General features: G+C 35.6%; 1 protein-coding gene across 2 annotated transcripts in view; it reads right to left on the bottom strand.

Moving 5' to 3' along the window:
- LOC116178040 (transmembrane protein 47) overlaps window positions 1-27,647 on the bottom strand; it is a 77,636-nt gene that overhangs the window by 27,341 nt on the left and 22,648 nt on the right. Inside the window, exon 1 of one of the 2 annotated variants that reach the window (XM_031497310.1) lies at window positions 25,216-25,512. The exons of the other annotated variant lie outside the window; for it this stretch is intronic. Within the exon in view, the coding sequence (XP_031353170.1) occupies window positions 25,216-25,239 (24 nt within the window). The 5' untranslated portion in view covers window positions 25,240-25,512. Of the gene's footprint in view, window positions 1-25,215; window positions 25,513-27,647 lie in introns of those variants that run through there. 2 annotated transcript variants of the gene reach the window in all.

Below are 27,647 nucleotides of genomic sequence, written 5' to 3'. Positions count from 1 at the left end.
TTAGTGCGCGAGCGAGTGCACGAGCTTCCGGCGAAAGTCCGTCGCAGAACAACTGAACAATAATATACAAATATGGCCCTATTTAACTAAAAGAAGTGAAAGAGAAAGTTTGCGACCTCTGTGGCAGTAGGATTGGCAAGATGGCAACGCTGTTATTCTACACCCATGTACTGCCATCTGAATGTGAATTCCATAATAGGTTCCATACAGTAGTAGATACGAGTATTTTTACCCTTAAATGTGAGTAGATTTCAATTTACAATTCTTCATCTATACCATGAGAAATATTTCCAAACCATACATATGTGAAGGTCATTTACATTTATAGAGGGTGCTCACGATTTTTGAAAAGACAATCCTTATTAAATCTCCTGCAGAACAAAAAGCACAGAAATAATACGTCAATATTTACGAGTTTCTATACATAGGGAGAGAAACCCTTACACTTATAACGATGAATCACACTACTATTTCTGCAAAAAAAACCAGCACTCGTTTTAAAATATATCGACCATCAAAATGTATAACCTTTAACAATTTTTAGTGTATAAATTTATTAACTACAATAAACGTTCTTTCAATAATGAAATTGGCTTCTGCATTTGACGTATTGCTCGGCGCAACGTAAATCTGTTCGCTCCCTTGTGCATTGTGCCTTTTTTATTAACACTAAACGCAATTGAAGAGGAATAAAAATCCTCGCTTCCATACAGATCAATCAACCAATCGAAAATGTCAAATAAATCTCCTTCCTAGCGATTTTAAATTATACACACAGTAAAAATTTCCCATGTTGGAATGGGTCTTCGAACTAATCTCGGGAAAAGTAAAATATCCACCTTAACTTCCTTAAGAAATTTGGATACAGCTAATAAAACCGTTTCTGTTTAATTTACAGTTTCATGGTAAAGCGAAAGAGAAAATGGTAGATATCCCGAAACAAATAAAGTGGGTGGCGAGAAATGGGAAAGTTCGTAATCGATGCCCCAATATCGTTAAGAATAAGAGACGAAAAAGAACTAAGCCTACAAAAGAAATCACACTTAAAGGTAACGGCGGTAATATATTTTGGTTACATGTGCGTGGTTGGGGTTGCAATTTACGTGTAGATACTTTTTTGACACCGAATACGTATGATGGGTATCCGATTTCATTCGCTTTAGGCTTCGACGATTATGGCATGAACGATGTATTCAGTTTCAAAATACTACAATACGAGAGGGCACTTCTTCTTTGAATACATTTACAGTCTGGAACGCTACCAGAAATTCATGATCACGAAAATCGAACATTTATTTTTATTTCTGGGCTATTCGGCACAAAACACCCTCTTATCAACATTACCGTTCAATATTAAACAGTTGTTCCGGAGCAACTAAAATCTAAGAGAAAAGCCTTTTTTTAGCAAAAAGAAACGCATTCACGTAATGTCCATTTTTTTATTTCTTGTGCAAATAATTAATTTTTTTATTTCAACTTATTTCAATTGCCCATAATATAAACAGCGTGCGTAACTTCAACTTTATGCATGGATTCGATAATGTATAAAATTTGAAGATTTTGGTACAAAAGTTTCTTTATGATTGTTGAATAATTGCCGTTTTCAAAATAAGTATACGGGGACAGGTAAAAGTAAAAAAACTTTTTTAAAAATTGAACACCCTGAATATTTTAAGATAGGTGTACCATATTTTCAGAAATAACACTAAAAAAACAAGAAAATACAATATTGCTTCATAAAGATTCAAAAGATTTATGAAAATTTAATAAAATTTAAAAAAACTTTTTGAATCTTTGGGTTGCGGAAATTTCGTTGGTTCCGTTTTGGTCTAAGTATAAATAGATAAGTACAAAAAAGGAGAGAACTGTAAAACTGTAAATTTCGTCCGCGCGATTTTAATGGCCGCGAATGAGAAATGGCTTTAAAAGTAACTAACTAGCAGTCGATCGACAATAGTTTGGGTGTAAAGTTCGGCTAACATATTCGTTGTGAAACGTGCAGTAAGTGCGGCGACGGTGAAATTAATCAGATAATAAAATGGCTTGTTAAGTTATGAAGAAGGAGAAATTGATTAATCGACTTTAGTTCGAGAGTTGTATTTACCTGCTAATAAATATGGAGTGCGTCTATTTCGTATTTAAAATGATCTATACCGGATTTCATTAAAAAAAAATTAAACCGTGTGGTTACCAATACCAACGAAACGATATAATAAAAGGAAACTGAAGTGTGTTTTGCACCACCCAATCAATATTCGTAAAGCATAAACATTGAACATCTATTTATAGACTCTTATCAACATCGCGAATGCGAACTCGTAAATCTAGATCTTTGACCTGGCGAAAGATTGTGATCGCTGCATGAACGGGAACCTATTTAATCTAGGGCGAGTAGTATTTAGTTCAATTGTCCACACTGTTGGAGTTATTCCATGCCTCATAAAGGACCTGCAATTACCAAACAGCGCTGACCTTACCCAGGGTAATTATTCGCCACGCAGGAATCTCTGGAGTCTAGTTCGCCGCAATATTGAACATAATAACAAAACTGGGCATTGACTTTTTCCGCGTGCCGTACTTGACATGCAGAGTGGACATTTGGTCTGGAACACTGAACGTATTTTTAATAAAATTTTTTTAAAGAAGCCTTTTATGGTATCCAGGATTTTTAAAAGTTTGCTACCAATCTACACAAGCAATCTATACCTGCATTTGACAGTATTTATTGACTTGAAAATATAATTCAGGTAACGTATCGATTTTGATCTTTCTGGAAAATTCAAATTCACCACCACACCACACCACATTATTTATATAAAACGTAATACATACAGCTATTTGTATAGGCAAAGCAAAAAAGGTAAGTTTTATACAAGGAGTTAACAGCCTAAAAAGCTCGTGTTATTGGCACTTTGCCTTCTACAATCGCTTTCGATGAAATTTTCTTCCTCTCCTAAATTTTTAATTTTTTTTAAACATATCCACGTGTTTTGAACCTTAACATGGGTATACGGATGAATTCATTTGCAGCTGACCTTTCCCCTGTGCTCTTCAATTTTTTGTTGCCATGGGCGTTAACATGTCATCCTGACATCGAGAATGGTCGTCGCGACGCTGTGACGGAATGTACTTTAAAACACTTTATTGGCAATAAACCCTAATGCCGAGTAAAACTGAAACGAGCAGTCCATGCTGAAACTTTGAAAAAAAAGAGCAATAAATTTTTAATCGAAACTTTAAATTGGCATTTTATTAGCACTTAATTAGCCCTCTCAAATAGGAAACATTAACTTTGAACCGCGTACCCCCATTACAAATTGTCGCATTGATAACTTAAGCAATCCAAGTGCTACTGTCCCTGTAAATCCTGCGTTCAAAATGTTGGTAATATCATTAGTATTCTGCCAGTATAACGCATTGACCGTACTAATGAATAAATTTAATCCACTTTGAAGCTAGTTTTATTTCGGAAATCTTGTTTAAATTCATTTCGCACTGATTGGATTATATAAGAAACGAAAGAGTGTAGTAGTTTCCTGGAAGTTTTCAATTACTAGATTGTGTGCACTTTTAGCTGAGTATAACAAGCGGGATCTAAAAGTGAAAAAGGAAGCAACCCAATCAGATGCTGTTGTAATTTATGAGAGGTGCCATTTCTTGTGAAATTTTATTACGGCACGAACATTGAGCATAGAAGAGGAGGACACAACTTCTAATCATAAACTTATTCTTAGAATTGCAATAAGTGCGTGAAAATGTTAGTTTTGGCACAGTATGTTACAAACATCTGGCGTTTTGCCTTTTTAGGACCACTTGTACAAAGGCCGGTTAAAGCTCGCTGGAAATTAACCATCATACAGTGGGTAAATTATAACTCACCCACCTTACACAAATTTGACAGCAGTGTGAATAAAAGGCTTATGGCCGTTTGCACCGACAAATTCTAAAACACAATTCCTAATTTCTTGAAAATTTTGAACCCAATTATGAAGTCTTCATTTGATCACTTATTTCTTTAAGGGCTTCTCTGTTATTATTTGAATAAGTTTAATCCTTTTTACCCTTAAAGGCACGGTAATGAACTGAACATACAAATATAACAAAAGTGCGATTACCTTACTTTTGATCGGCGGTAAGTTTAATTATTTTAACTTAACCGCTTCATCACCAATAACGAAATCCCCTTAGCTATCTTCACGACTTGCTTCCCCCACTATCTTCAAGAACTTCAAGAAAATACGCCTCACATGGGTTACTAATCGGTTCCGCCAATCGGATTAATTTATTTTCACCAAGTACGTGTCAGAAGTCTCTCAAGTTCTGTCGGAAACCTCAGCGTCATCATTTCCCAGGCCCTAAATAATGGATTTGAATCAGCCGTACGGTTACGTAGAGTCTATTAATTCTGTCTCACTCGCAACTTCCCCCACCAAGTTTTCAAACGCCAAGGATCGCACTTTGAAACTATTCGCCCAAAAATGTACACAGCAATATTTTGACCACCTTGCATATTTTGTAAAACGCCACCACATTATTGCGCAACACCAAACAAATTCAATGCTAAACCCTTAATTGGAGGAAACCACCCTTACTACCGTTCAAATGATAAAAATCGAATTTAAATCCCGCCTACACCCATGTATTCTAATTACAAATTTAAAAAAAAAAGCAATTTAACTAAAACGCACTAGCGGAGACTTCCGTTACACTACCTTAAAGAACAGGGCAGCAATTTGGTTTGGAATTTTCCGACTTTTTTAACGTCTACCTCAAGGGAAAATATCGTCCTTATGACAAGCAATAGTAAACAAGAATGTAATATTGAAAGTAAATGCGAAATTATGGAAACCATTTTGAACATTAACCCGTAGAATTAATCCAAAAAGAATTGGCCGAAATCCATTTCAGTTTTTAGTTGTTTAGAAGTCTGCCAGTCGAAACCAATAAAGGTGAGTGTCAATTCCTCATATTAAGAGACTGTAAAGTTTGTTTTCTGCGAACTTTTCTCCAATATTAATCATTTTTCTTTGTTATTTTCTTTGACACCTCAAGTACTTTACGTAAACCGTCATTGATTTTCTTATATTCGCCTCAGGGACTAGAGGATTAGACCGTCTGAAGCTGCAATTTGTAATTATCTACATTTTGCTAAGGGAACATTGATCGAGTTTGAGGAGGTCCTAATTAAAAATGAAAAATCAAACGCGCTACTCGAAACAGCGCCGTTGAGTTGATGATGCCGATCATAATGGTTCATTATTAATGGATCGCCGCTCTTCACCCGAAAACGTTACTTTAGTCGAACCTCCCCATTTACTTCCAAACGAACAATTATTGTCAAAAGCCTCAAATTTCGTGCGAAATTGAGAACGTGTCTTATTATTTTCCTAGCGATTAAATTACTGCAAGTTTCATAATTGAAGCAAGTTGAGATGAAAGCGTTGCTAACGCACGCCTTCTTTAGTTTTAGTTGCCTTTTAATATAAATTTAGAAGTCTTCGCAGGCAATGAAAGTTCTTTAAAAGGGGAACATCGACGGAGATGCTCTTATACAGCTAATTACTACAAGAAAGGGAATTTCATGTAGATAGAATTATCTTTCAATAATGCTACGGAAAATGGATGCTATACATTAAAAATTTAAATATCAAAGTTTAGCCAACTTTTTAATATAAACTCCCAACAGGAAGTTTTCAAATTTTCATAAATTATAAAGTGAACTTGCCTTACCGTTGTTCTTTACCTAAATTCCGTTTTCCTTTTTTTCTAATTTTACATAGAAATTATGATATGATTATTATCTCTACATTAATATTTCAGTAGGGAAACGTGTAAATGTTGGAATGTGTTATCAGGGAAATTATTATTTATTCAATAAAAGTATGTTAAACAGAAAAATATGCCCGTCCGGCTAGAACTATACATTTTTGCATGAGGCGATGGGGGTATCCCCATCGTCAAATGTATAAGATACAATAAAAATCTACCATTTTTGATTTACTTGTTTCGGTTTTAATGAGACAAGGTAGTTAACCGATTGTATAACCTTTGGACTTTGAACGATTACCAACTTATGGACTTTAAACGGCGAGCAACCTTTGAACTTTAAACCAACCTTAGGACTTTGAACGACGACCAACCTTTGGACTATAAATGGTGAGCAAACTTTGAACTTTGAAAGACGACCAATCTTTGAACTTACACTATCACAATTTCGAAGATCACCACGTCGTTACCCTTTGAAACTTCTATTTAATTGTGAAAGACATCGTCAGGAGGAGAGTGAGATAACTTCGACGGCACCTCATGGAATTTTACATGGGGTAGAGTTAGGATCTCCCTATATGAGTATTGCCTCATTTTTAATATCGTACGGTCGTTAACCTGTAGACCTCTATTGAGTTTTTAAAGGTTAGTTTAGAAAATTACATATGACAACACAAAACATTAGGCCCAATGACCTTTGGTGATTTTAAAAATACAATATGACACCGTTAAAATTAAGGTCATCGAACTTTGATAACTTTGAAAATGAAATATGACACCTATAAATTGGAGTTATTAACCTCTGGTTACCTTTGTATCGCATCATGTGGGTGGCACTCCCTAGGTACAGACGTTTTCAGGTCGCCTCAGCAGCAGTTTGTGAGATTTAACGACAGTCGTGGTATAACTGCCGGGACCGCCAACTTTACATGCCCTCCGATCGTAGTCAGGAGATGTACTGTACCACTAAACACTGGCAAGTTGTGGGATTCGAACTCACAACCTGTGAGGTTAGAGTCCTAGTCTTAAACCACTACGCCAAACGAAATCCGTTTTGAACAGCGACCAACCTTTGCACTTTGAACGGCGACCAACCTTTGGACTTTGAATTACCAATAACCCTTCGACTTTGAACGGTAAGCAACCTATGAACTTCCTCGTCAGAAGGAGAATTTAGCTTAATGGAATTATACATGGAGTTTTTTTAGAATATCCCTATAAGGCTACCGCTTGGCCATTCAGCATACGCTATCCATGACATAATCTGTGAGTAAAGGCCAAAGTGCAAAGTACATAATTTTTGAAGGTCATTATTTGAAGGGCAAATATGGACAGTTTAGCGATCTTTCGCGTAAATGTATAACTAGATCAAGGTTATACAACGTGTAAAATACAAAATGTACACATACATGAATAAAAGTAGATCAAGTTTACAAAAGTTCAAAGTGCAAAAGTACATAACTTTGCAAGGTCATTCTTTGAAGGGTAAACAGAACGGGGACCAAACGAGGTCTTCATCTACTTCTCACTTTTGACATTCTCGGAGAGAGAGAGAGGTTTAGGGGTCAACGACTGAGCAAACAACTGATCTGTAACCGAAATCACCACGTGGCATCTGTGTTTTACCTTGACCTATGTGGCACCGTAAAAAGAATTGGGGTTGACCTTTAGTACCCTCGAAAGTAAAAAATGACACACAAAATGGAGTCACCGCCACGTGACACGCGACCTTTGAACTTCACCTTAACCTACTTTCCACCAGGTAGCGAGCGACCTTGAACTGAGCCAGATCCGGTCTTATATGACTACTTCGAATGAGTTATGTAACATCGAAACTATCCATTTTTATGAAAGTATACAAAATTAAAAAAAAAAGTTATCAATCTTATGGATCTATAGAATTTGAAGAATTAGAAGAAATCTAAGAAACTGAACCATCCAAAAGTTATGGTGGACTTCAATACTTTAAAAGTTTTAAGAATCCTAAGAGGGATCAACAACAGTAAGTAACGGAGGAATTAAATAAAACGAAATTTGGAAAAACTTGAATGTGATGGAAGATTTCAAAAACTTCAAGTGTTCACTTTCTTTTTCAAATTTGAAGCATATGACGAAGGTGAAGAATGTGATTTCGAAATGCGACGAATCCAAGTCCATAGAATTTAAGTTTTTCGATAAAGTATCTAAAAAAATTATGTGACCGCTGAAGAGGTTTTAGCATATGCAACAATTTCAAAACAGCGGCGTGATTTATTAGTTTCTCTAAAAAAAATTGAAAAACTCAAATTTTGAGGAGAACAAGCGAAATCGTTAAAGTTAAGGGTGTAACATGTTAGATAAAAAATTAAGTACTTTTTCAGTACCTACTTTCTAAATCAGAAATAAAATATGGGGTATTCAATTAAAAAAAAACGCAAGTAATACGCCACGGGAATCCCTGGTGATCAAACATATTTGTGAAACATGACGACGGTAATTGTGTACCTAGACTATGATTCTTTTCGGCATCTTTTATTGTAAAGGAATTATAATCCGAGGGGCTACACTACATCCTGTATCATTCCCTCTTTATTTTTGTTTCGAAAATGCGATGCAACAGCATTTTATCCCCTCCTTCTTTTGTAGTAAAAGACGAGTATGGCGAAGAGGATATAACAGGAATAAAATAAAGAAAAATCATAGCAGGAGGAATTAAAAGTTATGTTTATGGATTAATTAGTTACATCGCATGCTGGTAGCCGTTTATCCAGGCACATTACAAAAATAAACAAGCAACTTTTAGAACCAAAAGAGAAATATCGCATCTGTAAGTAATTCTATAGATTGTTGTGTAACACATTGCCCCAAGTTGGGCGCCAAATAAATTATGTCGTAATTAAATGATCACATTGTATATATACAGCACGTTTTTAACATAAAAGGCACGTTGCAACTTTTGCAGCATACTAAGTAAGTTTCTCAAATTGAATCGGTATATCTGTAAAGTTCCTTGCACTAAAACTTTTATGAAGTTTCATAATGCGCGCAGCGGATCTTTTCACGAAAGAAAATTTGGAAAATGTCTAACATTGAACGAGATCGACGGGCAATAGACACAGGTGATTCCATTAATGTCCCATTTATAACATAACTGAAAAAGTAAATTCTATCAGTACAAAGTTTTTATTGTGCGGAAAATTCTGTACCGAATACTCCATTTTAAGAAAACTTTCCTCCTTTATGTCACCTCGATGATTTATAGAACTTTGACAAGTTTGATAACCCAGAGAAAGGAATTGGGACAAGAAGTACAGCACCGTCGATCGAAAACATCTTTCAAATCTTGTGCTGGGCTTGAACCTCGAACTTGTGGTGTGTTTAATAATTAAACGCTACTTAATTGCCTTAAAGGGAATAAGCGGCCGTAAACAGTAAACGATGTCTGCGCAAATGGATGTTAATAATTTTTTAACTTGATTGCCCCACGATAACCGAATTTTTCGGCTTAATGAATTCGCGATAACCTTTACAGTTCCCTTTAAATTATGTTCTCTAAATGAAAATAATGTGATTTGAATTTCGTGCATTCAACTAGGAATTCAATTAAGCGAAAATTGATATGAAGGAAAATTGAGAATATAACGCAATTGAAACGCCGCCGCCGAGGTAGGTACTTATTGATGATTTTTCAAGTGGGGTTGTATTTTTCGACGGGATGAAAGAGTGCGGAACAAATTGTATATTCGTTTGATCATTCGAAAACATTCAACTTCGTTATAATTTTATTGGGCCGCTTTTTATTTCTTTTCCTTTGAGGGTGGTGCCATGTAAATAATATGTGACACTTTTCGCTAAAAATTGAAATCATTTCTATTCCAAATTCTGGGGTAGTAGCAACTCGGCCAAAGTGATTAATATTGTATGTTGGAAAACAGGAAAATTCCCGCTGCTGCTAATGAGAACACTGCGAGTGTACCTGCCGTGAGGAGATATCCACAGGGAGGCACCGTCCTTCAGTTAAAGAACTAAAGACTGCAGAAACTCAATAGGAATGATATACTTACCAGGTAGTCGCTAGGTCTATTAACGGGGCACTATCGAATCAAAAGACATCTGCACACAATGGACCCCAAGATGGGGGTAGAACTCCTGTGTAGAGACTGCGGAGAAAGCAGAAAAATCTCTGCATACACTACATATTGTGAGGTGTATACATTCAAGACACATGTTCTTGGGGAGAAGGAAGAGGCAACCAGAAATACAAGATGCATAATCGAACTTCACAGACGCAGGATGCTAGCCCAGGGGTGTGGTTTCAACAGTGCCATACAGTAAGGGTCTCCATGGTTGTTGTTCGCTCTGCATTTCCTAATCGTCTAATTTCAAGTTATGGACAATGGAATGAACAATGGTATAGACAATGAAATGGACAATGGTATGGAAAATGGAAAGGACAATTGTATGGATAACAGTATGGACAATGGTATGGGAAATTTTGAGGAAAAAGGGATGGGAAATAGTATTCACAATGGTATTATGGACAATGGTATGAAAAATAGTATGGACTATGGTTGGACAATGGTAGGGATAATGGTATGGTCAATGGTATTGACCATAGTATGGAAAATGGTATGGGAAATGGTATGGAGAATAGCCGCCGCGTTCTCCCGATCTCTTCATCTGTAATTTTGGTTTGTGGATACTTAAAATCAAAGGTATATGAGCATAAACCCCTACATTAGAGGACCTGAAGACAGCAATAAAATGAAATAATTGCAAACATTAACCAAGATACGTTGCAAACGATGGAAGAAAACACTTTCAATGTTGTCTTCGTAAAAATGTATTGGTCAGATATTATTTTTAGCGCATTTTTTTAAGAATTAAAAAATCGTCTTATAATTGAGTCTGAATTAGGTAACTGCTTAGTTACAACAAAACAATACATGACATACTCGATGACATATCAACAAAGAAATTGTTTGATCAAGTAGAGAAGTGAGTCAAAATCAATACCTATACTCACCGTACCACTTCTAACATCACATGAAGGTCTTTAATTAAAGGTTACTAGAATATTTACTCTCTGAATAAATTACACTCGCCGTTTGTACATTTTGAACATTGTTGTCAGCGAACAAACGCATCTACTTTATAGGCTATTCAACTTTTCAGAATGGAACTTTATACGTAGATTCGGCATTGTATACAATTTGAAATATTTCTCGTGCCTCCATTTTGTGTTCGATCTCTGCTTTTTCGTCGTGTAAAATTCTCCCAGTCACAGACCACTTGATGCCGGTGTACAATATATGAAAAACCTCGTGAAAAACATACGATTGTGGCCCAGCATCAGATGTTGTGATCGGCATTCTCTCCTGGCGAGCATAATAGCCGTCATGAGCTCTTCTTGTGTCAAACAACTTAAAATGATAAACTGAACATTTAAAAACATTCGCTCCCTTAAGAGATATGGGGGACAATAAAAAAAATTGTTCAAAACGACTCTATATTTTCTTACTTAAGAAAGATACAGAAGCATGTTTTCTATCAAAACTTTCTATATGATGATTGTTGAATAATTTGCCGTTTTCAAAATAAGTGTACGGAATCAGGTAAAAAAGTTATGGGACGTAACCTCATTTTTAAATGAAACACTCTGTATATTTTCATCTAAAAAGATAGCATATTAAATTCTCTTTTCAAAGATTTAATTTCTGATTTAATGCCAAAAAATTTCAGACAAATCAATATTCATTTAAAAAGATTTTTTTAATCGTTTGAACCCTTTTTAAAAATCTTTTAAATCTTTCATGAATCCCTGGTGTTTTTGAAAAAAAATTACTTAATATGCAATTTTTTTAGATTACAATATACCGAGTGTTCCATTTAAAAAAATGAGGTTAGGTCCGATAACTGTGTGACTGCATCCCGTAAACTTATTTTGAAAACGGCAAATTATTCAACAATCATTATCAAAAAACTGTTGTAAAAAAATGTCTGTGTCTGTTAATGAAGAAAATTTTTTTATTTCGCCCGTATCTCTTAAGCGAACGAAAATATTTACCATTTTAAGTTTGACCCAAAAAGCATTAAAGAAACCGCGTTGTTATAAACATTTCGTAGTAGTCGAGCATAAGAATTTGTTCATTTGGAATAAATTTGTTTTGAGGCTCTCGCCCTAAACTATTTAAAATCCAAACGAATAGCGTACTGTATTTTGCCATATTTATACAAAGTTCGCTTTTTCTTTGAACGTAATTAAATGTTCAAGTCCAATCAATCAAACTCAATTTATTCTTTAAGTGTGATGAGTTTTCCAGTAACCTACTTCAGTTGACAGTTGACTTAAAATTCTTATCAACTTGAAAGAGCCGAAGGCCGTAATCAAATTTCAAAAATTCCAATGAAATCACTACTCAAATTTTGCATAAAATCAGAAATAACATTCAGAGACAGAAATTAGACCTATCTGACACAGAAAAATAAAAATACAAGAACTAGAATTCAATGAATTAAAAATGAAAATTCCAAAAATTTTGCCAATTCTGTGTCCATTTGAAATAAAACAATTCCCAGGTCTTATTCAATTACTTGAATTACGCTATATACAGGATGTTCCGACTGAAATTACGTTAACAGCACAACTCTACAAGGTCGCTCTCATCTTCCGCATTGTGTAAAAGTAGACAAGCCACACCCATGTAATTTACCAATTTTTTTTTTAAATTATATCCCCTAGACCTTTCTGGTAAGGCAAACCTAGCGCATATTGTAAAAATCAGATGCGCGCATGCGCAGACTGCGCAATCACAACTTTTTACACATTTCTTTGAAATGTCAACCACAGTTGCTTCTAGTAAAGAAAAACATAGCGCACATAGCTACTCATCAATACATAGAAAATGCGCTAAAGTTACTGGCCTTAGAACGAGAACCCTTTTCTTGTTTTCTCATTTACGAGGGAATCTAAAGGAGGGTGAGCTATCAACCCGCCCCCAACATTCTTACAAAACTGGCATATCGGCTACCAAAATTACAGGGAGGGGGAAATTGTCAATATCCCATAGCAGAGTTAGTTGATTTCTTTTATTGCGAATACCGCCAGAGTATACATACACTTTCATGTACAATATAAAGCTGACCTACAGTTCTGGTCGAGTATACAATTCGGAAAAACGAAATCACGTGACTTAAAGCAGTAAAAATTAAGAAAGTTCAATATAAAGCACAGAACAGTAGTTGGTACGTGCAATTTCTTATCCGGAGAATACTCACCGTCGAATTCCCATCGCAAAATGCGGCTGCAAGACATCTGCGTCGGCAACCGATTAAAATAGTTTTTGATTTTTCATCGATTACCTATGTATTTCGAAAGGATGCACAAAAACGGAACCAACGCAAAAAAGACGACCGCGTCCGCGCCCACCCCAATTCTATCACCACCACTATCGACTTAAAAAAGAACAAACGCAAAATGCAAACGAGATGATTCTGCCGACTCGCGCTCACTAGAGAAATTACTCGACTTAACCTGCTCATCAAAAAACCAGAAACTCCAAAACAATTAAAATACGCAACTAAAAAAATTCAACATACAAATTCAACGGATCTACAGAGACTCCCGTACAAATTCTGCTATCATTATCAGCTTCTGAATTTTAAGTAACTGTTATGTGACAGCTAATATTTTACGCTTCTTACATTTGCAAACGCTATTGCCGTTGCATTTTAGATTAATCGAATATTCTCGGAATAACTTGATCAAAGCGCGATTTTTTGACATAGCTACACGACATTTCCTTTCATCGGGAAGAGAGGAAATAAACGTTTAGCCCCTCGAGATTTCTTTGATTTAAACGTACAAGTCGAATGCTTCGAAATGAAATTAAAAACGGGACAGATCCTTATTTTGTCATAAACTCGAGCCGAGACGCTTTACCGTCGTTCCAAACGGCGTTTGGAAATTAGTTCGTTCACCCCAATGAATTTGTTGAGGTATCGTTGTGGGTGGAAATTCAATGCCAGTAGTTCCAATAAATTGTTACTCAGATTTAGATCCACTCATAAGCCCTTAATTTAATTAACACCACGTCCGATCGGTGTTTATAACATAACATCTTTTAATTAAACTGCGGCGAATTGTTCGTTTCTACGAATTTGCACATTCGTATGTACACCCAGCATTTGAAAATAGAAAAAAAATCGGATGTTCCCATTACCAATGTCAGGAATAAATTAATTTCATTCGTCTACGCTCTTCAAAAGTTAACTTCCAAACAAGAATGATACGTTACTGCTCGGCGGGGCTGGTAGGCCATATTATCTCCAAGGGGAGAGGTTTTCGCGTGAAAGTTCTGAAAGTGATTCGTTTGAGGTGAAAGTCTTCACAAGTGAAAGATCGTTCATATTACCAAAATCTTCATCAAAAAGCTTTACGAGGTAGGTACGCAAATTAGTCCCAGAGGGCCGTAGTTAGTTGTCGACATTGTTTTTGCCTCGAGAACTATCAAATGTGAACCCTTCTAGTTAAGTATCAAATTATTCCGAACAACACAGTGAAACTGTTGCCCCACTTTCGTTTTTAATTTCATTGCAATTACGCCCCGTACATTAAAACACATTAAAAGTGGCATCTGTGTAACGTACAGAAAAAGAAACAGTAATCCCTTTGAAACTCAACCACGAGTAATGTCTTATCTTGATTAGCAATGTGCAATCAATAATGCTTGTCTTTGCGATTTTAACTCGTGGAGGATTAAACATCGCCGGCTGAAAAAACCCAATGTGCGTTTTCCTTTCTAAAAATTTAGTTCTCATCAGACTTTTCATAATATTGCCTGTAAAGCTTGTGTCAAAATCATCGATTCGCTCGCCACTTGGTATTTAGACACAAAAGCTTTTGGAGAAAAGTTTTACTAAACAGAACTTTGCAATAAAGGTGTGTCATGAATTTGAAGGAATAGAATTTTCGAATGGCTAAACTTTGCTGTTAAAAGCGGCTTTATTTCTGTTTTCGGTTTTGCATTTTTTTCTCGCACATTTTTAATATATCTGTAAACGTTTTGTGAAAAGCTTCAATTTAAAAGCGTCCGAAACATTCGGATGTAAATTTTTTTGGTATGAAACACCTTCCGCAACGTGAGCCGAAAGCAAAAGGGGAATTTTGCGGAAATCAAAATCGCGTTACAACTTTTTTATAATAGCCGTCCTTATTTTTGGTATGTCGTTTTTTTTTTGGAAAAAATTTCGCCGCTACATTTCCAAGTACGACAACAGAAAGCTGTTGATTTGCATAATTTTCTTCATTCAACTGATAACTCCGCACCCCTTTATTTAACCATTTTACTTTCTGTGCCAACAAAAGATGATGAAAGAATAATTTTAAAGTAAATTAAGAACTCTTTTTGTTAAATGTTTCTTAAAAAGAACGCGCGACCATTTAATTTAAAAGTGACTACGATAGTGATCATTAATTGAAGTTGAATGCCTTATGATCACGTATACATGAATTAAATTGCAATGTAATGTAGATGTGGTTTGTTCAATTCCTCTTTCACTTTATTGCGCCATCTTAGTTGAAGATGGATGATGGTGGATATCATCAAACTAAAGATGCTGATATTAAGAAGGCAATTCCATACAAATGAGAGACCATTAACACGATAACTCCGGAGACAGATTTTTTCCTGAAACTGATTTCCCGCTTGAATGAGGTCGTAGATGAACAAAAGGGATTGAATAAACAATTTTAATGTCATTAGTTATTCAACAAAAACGTCAATATTGAAACTGCAGACGTCAATTTGATGCGCCGTTCAGATGAGGTACATGACCTGTAACGGTTTATTTTCTTCATTACAAAGCAATATCGACTTATTGAACGATCCTGGTAACAGTCGTAACCTTGGAAGAGATGACTCCATCTATTGTTAGAATTTGAACCATGCTATTTTAGCGGGCATATTGCCGCGCCGCGCCGTGGCTAGCCGCATTTCGTTTGAAGAACAGCTGATTCGTTAGTGAATACGCATGGAATATTAATTGCCGCCATCCATATTTTGTTAATCTTTGGCAATTGAATTCATTTAATTGATTGATTCCGCAGTATTGGACGGGTTCACCCTTAACTCCGTAGAAAGATATAATTGCATCTTTTTTTTGCTTTTGGTTTACCGTAAGTACGCCATTTGCATTTTACGTATCTAGGTACTTGAAGTGTATCTTTCTTGACGTTTCGGCTGATATTTATTATCCAGTTTTCCATCGACGATTGCTGTATTCATATATAATTAACCCTCTTTTATTTAAAGAGGTATGTACATTTTTGGTTATCAACAGAGAGGGTTACTTTTGATTTTCTTTTAGGGCTCAAATCTTAGATTGAACTACCAATTTAAAGAACCAGCTTCAGTTTCGGAGTCGCTTTAAGTCCTTCCATTTTGTCGACGTACGACTTTGGAATTGATATAACCTTGGAATAAACTCACCTTTGTTTGCGAGCGCCAACGTCTTTCGACATATCTACCGCCTACTGATAATGAGCGGCCATTTTTTGGAATTAGGCCACTGGACCATGCACCTGATATGATAGCAAGGATTCCATCCTCAACAAAGAAACAACTTACGTTAGCGTGTTAGATTTAACTATTTTGCCCCTTCCGGGTTATACATATATGTTATTACATTCGATTACTTGTTACCTACCTATTGAATATTTTGGTGATCTCGGTTAACATACTATGATCGAGTTTAACACGCGTATGTTATGGTAGATGGCCACTTCCTTCTGAAGTGGGTGGTCGATTTCAGTGTTGTGCTTGTGATAGGGGGTGTCGTTTATCTAGGTTGATATAATGCCGAAGACGAGAGCGATTCACCCTGTAGTAATAAATTTACGTGTTGTCAACGTAATTTTCGGTTTAAGCATTGGAAATAGCAGTCGGGACATCATGTATGTAAAATGTTTCAATTATATGATAGGACCTGTATTTTGTTTATTCATAATAGTTTGTTCATGCTTTTATACACTGATTTGTACGGAAAATTCGTTATCGATTAAAATTTTGTTTCTGTTACTACAGTCATTTGATTTATTGTTTCGGTTTTAGTATTCGATTTACCCTAGTATCAGTCCTTAGACATTGCCACCGCAATATTTATGTGCCGCGCTATTCACTATCGCTCTTGTTTGTTTGTGTGTGTTATCTGTTACAGATAAAGCAGAAAACCGCCCTTCCGAATTCAAAAGGCCGTTACAATCAGATTTCAAAGGTAATCTTTTATTTTCAACGACTGCTCTATATAACGTTTGATTACATACTGGTTTGCGATACAATCGAATTGTAATTACTAGATATGTGTGATGGTCATTTCACAATTATAGCTCCGTTGTTCTCAGCGGAAGGCTGTTTTGATATTGATCCTGACTACGTATGATCCTCTCTCGAGAAATTTCTCACAAAATCTAAATGCACCCTGGTGGTGATTAACTTAACTGCTCGCGGCTCGGCGCAAGTTACACCGCGATTTAATCTGAATTTTTCACGAATTAATTATAAACCACTCCATGCAAACTTACTGGCGGTTAACTTAAACTATTCTAGCCGCTCGACGCGAACATTACCGTGACTTAACACTCATTGCCATACGCCACTCAACCAATAAAACTTTTTTTTTCCTCCACTGACAGTTTTAACACAAGTATTTTCCGTAGAATTCCTACAACTCCAGAAAAAAGACCGCTATGCGCCAAGCTTGATAACGACGGAGACCAAATAAACAAAATTTCCCTGTAATTTAACAGAACTACGCCATATTTCACAACTTACTGGCACTTCAAACTTCCACTCGCAAACACACTGTCAGGACTGTAATCCAGGACCACTCGCCCACATATAACCTGGAAAAAATTTAGGAAATCCTATTAAATAATGAAAATCTGTTAACGTGCTCCCGATACAGTAACCAGGCAATGGGCAATATTGCAGTGACGTCACAGATGCGTTCGTCCTTGGTTAAAATAATCGAAGCCAGATGGACGCACATGATTGATTGCATTATTTAATTTTATGAAATTTGCAAGTGTGTTTATTGTGTATTATCTTGTATGATTGATGTATACAGCTGGACAGATGGGATAAAATTAATTTGTTCTGTAAGAGTCACTTAACAGGTTTTTCGGGATAGATTAAATCTCGGATTAAATATAGTTGATGGTAGTTTAGGGAAAAATTAGGGGTGCATTTTACAATTAAAATTTTTGACATTGTTTTAAAAAAATTGGCTTGTGTGTTTACAAACCCAGTGTCGCAGCGTGTTAGTTTGGGCAAGCCAAGTGGTAATTTGTAAATTAAAATTTTTTTAAAACTAACTGTTAAAATAAAGTAACGAAAGTTACGAAATCATGTTAATTGACGAACAGTGGAGTGACAGTTTCATTAATATTGATAAGTAGTAGATCGGAAATTTTGCACGACATTTACAAATTTCTGTTCTTTTGTGTGTCATACTGTGCACCCAGGTGAGTGAGTTATACAGCAGTCAATTTAATTCAATCATAATATTTGATATAGGTTCCTAATTAGTCAAACAACTGTAAATTGGAATAGCCCGTTCCATTTCGTTTGCCTAAAAAACAACTAATGTAGAAAATTATTTCCAAAAAAAATGGAGCTTATGTCTGTATAGGTCTAATAATCCAAATATATTAACAACCCCACATTAGACCATTCCGTCTCCATTACATTTACCTAAAACAACCACTACGAGGGTAGTTTTTTGTGTAGGTAGATACATAACACAACATTTATTACAACGTTTTTCTGCCTTCAAAAAAATTTCTTGTGCAAAATATGATGCAACAGTATTGTGTATGTGCCTTTGTAAACGTTCCAAAAAAATGAAGCGTATGTTTAGAACTTACTGCTCGCGTTATTTAAAGGTAAATAATGTACAGTGTGTTCCAGATCGCGTGGGGTTGCATGGGTAACTTTTTTATTATTAAAGATGGTGAATAAGTTAAATGGAAAATGCTTTGCAGTTTTAGATGATTATTTCAAATTTGCTTGCGAAAGTTCAAAATCTCGAATAGGTTGAACGTAATTTAAAAAAAAATAAAACCGGTCATTTTCGAAAATATCATATATCATCGAAAGTATAACAAAATACAAAAAAAAGTTTTATATAAAAGTTACTGTCTTTGATGTGCTTAATTTATAATTGATGTCAAAAAAATTCAAGATTGCTACTTTTGAGGAACATTTACCAACTTCCTGAAGTTAAATAGGCGCCATATTGGATTTTTAGATTACATAATAGAATTTATAATTCTCTAACGCGGTTAGAAAAGCTAACTAACACTGTTAAAGAATTCTACGGGAGCGAATTATTCTAGGCACGAATTTTCCGGGTGCGAATTGTCTGGGAGCGAATTATTCGGGCGCGTATTGTCCGGGTGCGAATTGTCCGGGATCGAACTTTCCTAGGAGCGAATTGCCTTGGCGGCGAACTTTCCTAGGAGCGAATTGTCCGGGTGCGAATTGTGCGGGAGCGAATTGTCCTATAACCCTTATGCTAGTATCATTTTATGAGGAAGGTCTTGTAAATAAAAAAAATTTTTTTTCAACTTCGGCTAGTATCTTAATTCATAACTCGTTGAAAAGAGAATTAAAAATTCTATTAGTAATCTATATGGGGCCTATTTAATTTTAGGAAGTTGGTAAATGTTCCTCAAAAGTAGCCATTTTGAATTTTTTTTACATCAATTATAAATTAAGCGTATAACGTTCACTTTTGATTTGATAATATAAGGCAATCAAGGAAATGATCGATTTTAGTTTTATTGAAATTACGTCCAACCTATTCGACATTTTCAACTTTCACAAGCAAATATCTAAAACTGCAAAACATTGTCCATTTAACTAATTTTCTATCTTTAATAATAAGAAAATCACCATGCAATCCCACGCAATCTGGGGCACACTGCATAGGTGGATTTAATATTAATCACAATTTTTCAGGTAATTGGTACCTATTTAAACAACCCTATAAATTACAGACCAGTCCGTCCCCAACTCCCCATTACGTTTACATAAGAGGAACATGTACGAACTATTTTATTGACATTAATTAAGGGTAAGTATATATTGATTTAATATCAATCACAAAATTAATGTCCAAATACGCCCGAACAGATTTTTCCGTTTATATGTGCTGTAACAAATATGCAAACTTCACATGAAATATGTAAACCACGAACATGTGAACTGTTATTGAAATACGCAAATATTAGTTTGTTGGGGAAGGAGGAAGGGGGTGTTGTCATTCATGATATTTGATAGTAGGCTTAACCAATGTAAGTAAATACAAATGTTTTATTGTTTGTCAATTTAAGGTTGTATGCGCGTGAAATGAAACATTTGTAAGTAGTTCCTACAATAGCAAATAATTGTTCTGTGATCATGATCGGCCACCCCTGTGTTGTAGACACGCAATAGTGTATAGGAGTTATGAGCGATAAGTAATTATTCACTTTTACCAAACAGTTTCTAATTACGATGGTAGACATTTGCAAATGATTTAATACAAGCCTGTTTTTGGTGGACCAAAAATTAAATACTAGAAAAAAGAGAACAATTTATAAGCAAAGGAAACGTACAAAACGGGTGGCGGAATCTTTGAAGGTTATTTACTGAAATTTACAACCCTTAAGCACCAAGCAGAAACTGAATTTAGTTAATGGTTGTTTCAATATTACTTCGCCGAAACCCCAATCATTAATTAGAACTTTTCGTGCGTGAAAACTATCGCCACGTTACTTCGTCACAATATACCTACTCTCGGTCTTAACAGTCGTTCGCCGTTAACAAGAAACAAGAGCAAATAGAGATTTTACTCCCCCGGCGGTTTCAAAATAGCGTTTCCGCTCGTAAATCGCCCAATTAAAATATGTACGAAGTTAGATCGGTTTTTAAAGAGCGGCGCTAAACAAACAATCGCTTCCTGTTTAAAAAAATGAACTGTTCATTTTTTAGGGTAGGTACTTTCGGTAGGGCTTAAAATTTGATTAGAGTATCATTTGTAGATAATTGAAAATTTGACCAGATCGATTCGCGTTTCCAATTAACCTGGGGTCGGAAATGTTTCGTTTGGGAGTCCCGAAGACAGCATTTCACTAAGTGCGATTTTTTGTGGTCTAATCTATTTTGAAGTTAAGTAATTGTAATAAATTTTGTGACAATGCGGAAACAAGTTTGGAATCCGCCTTGAGGGTTGGGTCTAACAAGGTGGTCGAAATATTCCAAATTACTTAAAAATGGAGTAGAGAAAATGTGCTAAAGTAAGTTTTCTTGCAGTAATTTGGTTAATGTACAAACAAGTTCAAGCAAGTGGTGTGAATTTTCCGACTTTCGAGTATAGTACGTATGGTTAATGCTTTGCAATTCGGTACATAACTAATGGAGGTTTTCCTCATATTTTGGCCTATATTGTCAATTCACGAACTTCGATCTACAAATTTGATAAAGAATCCACCTGCAAAATTTAATCGTAATTCGTTTTCGAGATGTGCTTACGGGTGTAACGGAACACCCGTTTTTGTACAAGGAATTACATCAGGATTAATGAATACATTGATGAACACCCGGACTTCGATGAACTCAAACGGGCGCTTCCTTACGCGAAATTGTAATTCCGGACATGCGGATTTCTTTTCTAGGAGCGCGAAATAGAAGGTAAAAGTAATGTTAAATTTGTAAAGCCACTTTAACCGCTAATGAGGCAGGTGCCGAACATAATTGTGAAGATTCTAATCGCTCCCGTAGAGATAAGTAAATTATTTTTGTAGCATCCGATAGTTTTCGGCATGGGGAAGCATCGGGAAAAAATTAATATTTTAGGATTTCAGATCCGTTAATTAGGTATTCTCCCGATATCATTATCGCATACCTTTTGCGATTAACCCGAAATTCCATGTAGCAATGAGCTTTAGTGGGTTACCGAATTTGGAAATTTTAATCCGGCTTATTAAGTGAGTATAATTAACCATAGTTAATTAATTGTGTTGCAGCAAATGTCGTCGGATTAAATTAGGCCTAGTAGTGCGCTTAATTAATATTGATTTTGAGATATGAAGAAGTTTTAATTTGGGACGTTATCACTCGTGTACGCCGACCGGCTGGAAGTTTATAACAGCACGATTTAGAGGGAATCTTTTTTCATTTTGGCTTCGTGTCATTTAAGTTTAAATTTTTGCATTTGAACGTACCGTTTAATTTCAAGCAACTGTTTGTGGGCTGACTTCCCGACAAAGTTCGTCGCAACCGCGAAACAGGTTATTTTTAAAACAGAGAGGGCATGGAGAAGATATCGCACATTTACGGATAAATAGATAACTTGTATAGAAGAAAATTATAACGACCCGGGCGGGAGTAAGATTGGGAGCGGCAACTTTCGTATTATTTAAGATAGAGATTGGGGATATTAAAAAAAAACTGCCGGTATCTAAAAAATGTTATATCATAAAAATGTATCGTGATTCGTTTAACTCAAAAATCGTAATGTAATGGACGCCAAGAGAATATTTCTTTTCATTTACCAAAGGATACTAAAATCCCTAACTAGCTATTACAAACAATCATTTTTTCGTTTTTAGGGCATTTTTTGCAAATTTATTTTGCCGTAAAATTTACATTTCCCGAACTGCCCTTATGATTCGAAACTATGGTTCGGAAACAAGACAACTAATTCAAATTTTTCACGCCGAATATCTAAATTCCCTTTTCATCGAATTCATGCGATCTCGCCTCAATTACTGAGACACTTCATCTGTTCATTTTTTCAAAACCGAATGATACCCTCCGTAATTACCGAGTTGTTTCTCAGACTCGCAAATGGCGGATTACCTATCAAAATTATAATACCTAATGGCTAATGTTGTCTATTGGTTAGTGTCTTTCTTACTACCGATCTCAAATGTCTTTAAAGGTCGTTAATCATTCCCATCTCTTTCCCAAAACAAGCTGACTCAAAAAGCCTCCACAGTGACTTTATCTCATGATGAGTTTACTAATGTAATACTATATCTCCATAAAAAAAGACTGAATTTGCAACCGATCACCGTTATCTTGACGCCTCAAGTAATTAATGAACAATAACACATTGAACATGACTAATTACAAATGACGAAATGACACATATTTAGTTGACCGCAACCAACCAGTTAAATTCTATACATCATCATGACCAAAATTCGTTTGGCAAGACACTTTTACAACTTTACAAATTCTAATTTACTTATTTATGCGACAAAAATTCAGAAATCCAAACCTAAATACTCTCGTTACACTCTTATCTCTTGATTAACACCTTTTGCAGAGTCATTTGCATAACGGATAGAAACCATACTCTCCAAAATTAAAATTATCATATCTTAAAGGTGGGTAGAGAAGACTCGCAGCGATCAAAGCAGCGTTCGAATTATTGTAGGGACGCTAAAACGGCATTATTATCGTACAAAAAGTAACACTCAACCATATCTCGCATTTCCTATGATTTCCTATGATTATTTCATATGAAACATAATAATAACTTTGAATAACTGAGTATAATTTTGGTACTAAACGCGATGCCCATTTCGTTTTAAATAAACGATTTTTATTTTTTGAAGGGAAAACCATGCGCCGAACAATGAAAAACCAGAAGATCTAATTTGCTCAAAAATGAACGATAAAAATACCCATAACAAAGTGTCTGTTTTTAGAAAGAAAAAAAAATTACACAAAACATTCACGAATTGCAGGTGCGCATTATGGACGAGATGCAGGCAACGCTTCCAAGTTACCCAAAATGCCGTTGGAGGCTTTCATGATTGAAATAGGTCATTACTAAATTGTAAACGGCAAATGTTTTGAGCATTTCCTATAAATGTAGTGACGTTAACTATAATTAGTTAGTAGTATGTGTAGTAAGCAACCCTAGAACACCCGGTATATTGCATAATTTGTGAGCCATCAGTATAATGGGATCAGTAGAAGACGCAATCGTCCCTGGCGAGCACATTTGAATATTAGTAGAAACCGGATAAACTTTTGGCGCATTTTTGTGATGGGCGTAGTTGTTCGAGCAGTAGACTACGAACTGAGAGGACACGGATTGGATCATCCCCACTCTCTTCACGCACAGCTATCGGAGCCAGATTATATGGCTGTTACATAATTTAGCGTAAAACGTGGGGCTTGTTTCACCACAGTTTCTTTGGCGCGGTTTAAGCCTGAGTTCGGTTATCTCATGATTAAGTAACTCGTGCTGGCTCTAGAAGTGGGAATGAATGTATGTATTGACGTGCGAACGTGCATTGCAACGGACCTAAGAAGAACAGCGTGTTTCCAGATTTTACCGCGTATGATAGTGTGAGCGTAAGAGGCGAGGTGAGGCGCCGCAGCCGCTAAACCCACACTTTGGCTCTGTTTATATACTTTACATTTGCAATAAACTTACTATTGACGGCTACAAATTTGGTCTAACTGTTGAAATTGTCTAATTAATAATAACTTGCCTTACTGACGAAGCGATCCAAAGAACACCTACCTGCAAAAATAAAAATAATTATTATGGTACACATTAAGAATAAATTCGAGTTTCAACAAAATTAAAAAAAAACATCGTGATTTTTATCCATCACAGATTCAAATTCATGTTACGGAATAACAATCAGGTTTAAGAGTACCTATATGTAAATATATGGACATTTCGAAGTAATTTTTTTTCCGCTAAAATAATATTCCAATATAAAGTAAACATCAAAATTCACGTGAAAAGCATTTTGCGAAAAACGTGGAGAGCTCTTCAACTTACGCGTGCTCAAATTTTCCCATAAACCTGAAAACTTCTATCAATTACGCGAAAAAACTGTACGTACTTATCGGCCATTTCAGATTCACGCGGCAATTATTTTTAATTCAAAAAGCGACATCTGCACGGCATTGTTATTATTTACACACTGTGAACGGATATTTCTCTTGGTAATTGCAATTACGTGCAAAAATATGGGAAACGTTCTAAATGATCTACATTAACAAATTTTGTATTCCTACTTGATGCAGATAGATTTGCGGGAAATTAAAAATACAGTAAATGCGCAGGATGGGATTCCTGCCAAGATGTGTTTTTTCTCTCGGATCTGGCCACACAACTAGAGGTTTCTGTTGTATTGTTACCATGGGAACAGTAAGCTAAAAGTATGATAATCAAAAATATATAGAACGATTGCTGGTTGTCGGAGTGGAACTATGTACTGTATTAGGTATATTGCATAACTAAAAAAATGACACGTATCGGAGCATCGCATATATTTCACTTAGGGCGGTATAGAATATGAAAAAAATCATTCAGGTGTAAACCCAATGCTTTTATAATCGAAAACATTTTCCAGAGTTAACACAAAACATCAATAGAGAATTGAGCATTTACCTGTGCAATTTCGTTTTCGGCCATGTGAGAAACTATCTATTACTACCAGGTCTAAAAGGGCACGGGAGATGAAAATATAACGATATAAGCAGCATGGACACCACAAAACCTCACATCACTCACAGTTCGTGAAAAAAACAAAGTTTTGTAATCACCCTGTATTAACATCGAATATGTAAGGTCTATAGTTCATGAAGAGAATTTTAAGGTTTGTGTTTACATGTGGTGGAAACTAGTGAAAGGGTACGTGCGATGTATAAGGAAAAAGTACATAGGGGATGCTCTGTATTACGGCGCTGGTTCGAATGCTGGGCTCGTTGCGACGCCGACACCCCCACCTCAAGTGAAATCGATCATTGAAGCCTTGCTGCGCCGCAGTCTAAATTTACTTTATTCTCAAAGCGTTTTGTCGAAAAATCGTAAAAAAATTAGTTATGAATACTTAAATTATAAGAAAAGTTTGAAGCACTTACAGAACACGACACCCACGTTTTATTAATTCAAAAAATATGCGTAGGTGGCATTTCTGTGTGGAAGGTAGATTGTGTCTCTAAAAGTTAATGGGGTCAAATATGGGGTAGGCAGTCAAATGTTGAATTCGTGTTCTATCTAGGACAAATTTTGTTGTTCCCTTTAAGATGATCACTCGGCAGAAATAATTTAAATTCCGCTTTTTGGAGTTTATCTCCCGAAATCGTTTTGTGTATGCGAATTATTGCCAATAATTTTTATGAAGGGAGAATATGGTTGCAAAGCTGATGCTGCGTGAGGGCGAACACCCCCTCTCATTCTCGGATCGGTCGGGATACAATTTGAAGAGACTTGCTAAATAAAATTATATCACGCTTCTCGTTTCATGTAAGGTTAGAATTGGCAAAAATCGGGATTATAGGACACATTACAATTTGGCATTTGCCTGGTTGTGCAAATATTGGGGGAGTGCTACAAAAGAATGCATCCATTCAAGTACAACCGGAAAGATTGATAAAGATAAAATAAATATGGACATGAAAAGCAGGAGGAAAATGTACTTCGACACGAACACGTTACCTTAACCATAAAGCTCCTGATGTGGTATTTTTGTGTCAAAATAAGAGCTAGTTCACATTACTCTCCTTGGAAATATGTTCCAGAAATGCATTCAGAATAAATTTACGATGCATTACTGGATATTTGCAGTTTTGAGTTTGATGCACAATAGCTAATAAAACCATTGTAAGTTAAAAATAATCGTGTACTTTTCTTATAGCTGTAGACATGAACACGCAATTCACCTGTAATAAAAACGCGGACCGTTACAGGCATTATACAGAGAAAAATCAACATTTACGCACCGCACTGGATATCAACAAAAACATGAATTGAAACGCATACAGAATTGGCAGCACACTCACCCTATACCAAGTGTGTTTAAGTCTTAATAATGTGACTTTGGGTACGGATCAAAAAAATTAATCACAATTTTGCATGAAACATTTATCTGGATCGTTAAAGGGTTCGAATAAATACACGATTTACATGAATTCACACAAACAAAATTTATTCTAAGCACACAAATTAAACTAACCATAATATTCCAATAATCAAAATGGACTTACAACAAGGTCCGTTTACACACCTCGCATAAGCGTTCGATTACAATTAAACAAAATAATGTGCAAAAAAAACACTAAATGCGCGAGAACAACGCACTTAACAAAACATATCGTATTACACTTACTTTCCTTACACTTAACTTCTCTTCAGGTCACAGTAACGTAATTTTACTCAATTGACTTACACTGGCTGGCCGAACATACGATAGAAGAAACGATGACAACTTCATAAAAACTGTTACACACAACTTTTAAATACGTCTTCTTAAAACTTTCACTCACACTCGGCTGATTTCCTGATGAATTTTACTTGACGATCAATACGAAACTGAATGCAGGACGCGCGCCTACTAAGCTTTCATCGAAATTAGCGAAAAGGTCCCTTTCTTACGCCAACTTCAGTATGTAACGTGTCTTCTTACTTCCAAATTTCGAAAAAAACTTCCTCCAATTAACGGAACGTAGCAACACGACAAGCAATCAAAACTTCGTTTCTCCCGCTCCTGCAGTCACCTTGGTATCAAAATTTTACGCAGCATTGTCTTATCTTAGATAACAATTTCTACGAAAAACGCGCAGATTTTTGCCCATTAAAATGCATTTTTATCGCTAATAAATTACACCAACCTTTTACAAAAATAATTAAAGTGACCACAAATTAAATCAGAACTGTCACTTAAATAAATTGATAACGAAAATTGCCCTAGATTTAACAATTCTAGGAAATAATCTTTCTTCAAGAAAAAATACACCACCTGATACAATTAAACGCAATAATCGTTTACACGTAATAAATAAATCAAATTATAGTAACGTTTTATTATTTTTTCTATGGCG

This window comes from Photinus pyralis, unplaced genomic scaffold (assembly GCF_008802855.1).
Source record: "Photinus pyralis isolate 1611_PpyrPB1 unplaced genomic scaffold, Ppyr1.3 Ppyr1.4_LG8, whole genome shotgun sequence".
Taxonomy (NCBI): domain Eukaryota; kingdom Metazoa; phylum Arthropoda; class Insecta; order Coleoptera; family Lampyridae; genus Photinus; species Photinus pyralis.
The sequence above is the reverse complement of the archived record's forward strand: the minus strand, read 5'-3'. Positions and strand labels throughout refer to the sequence as shown.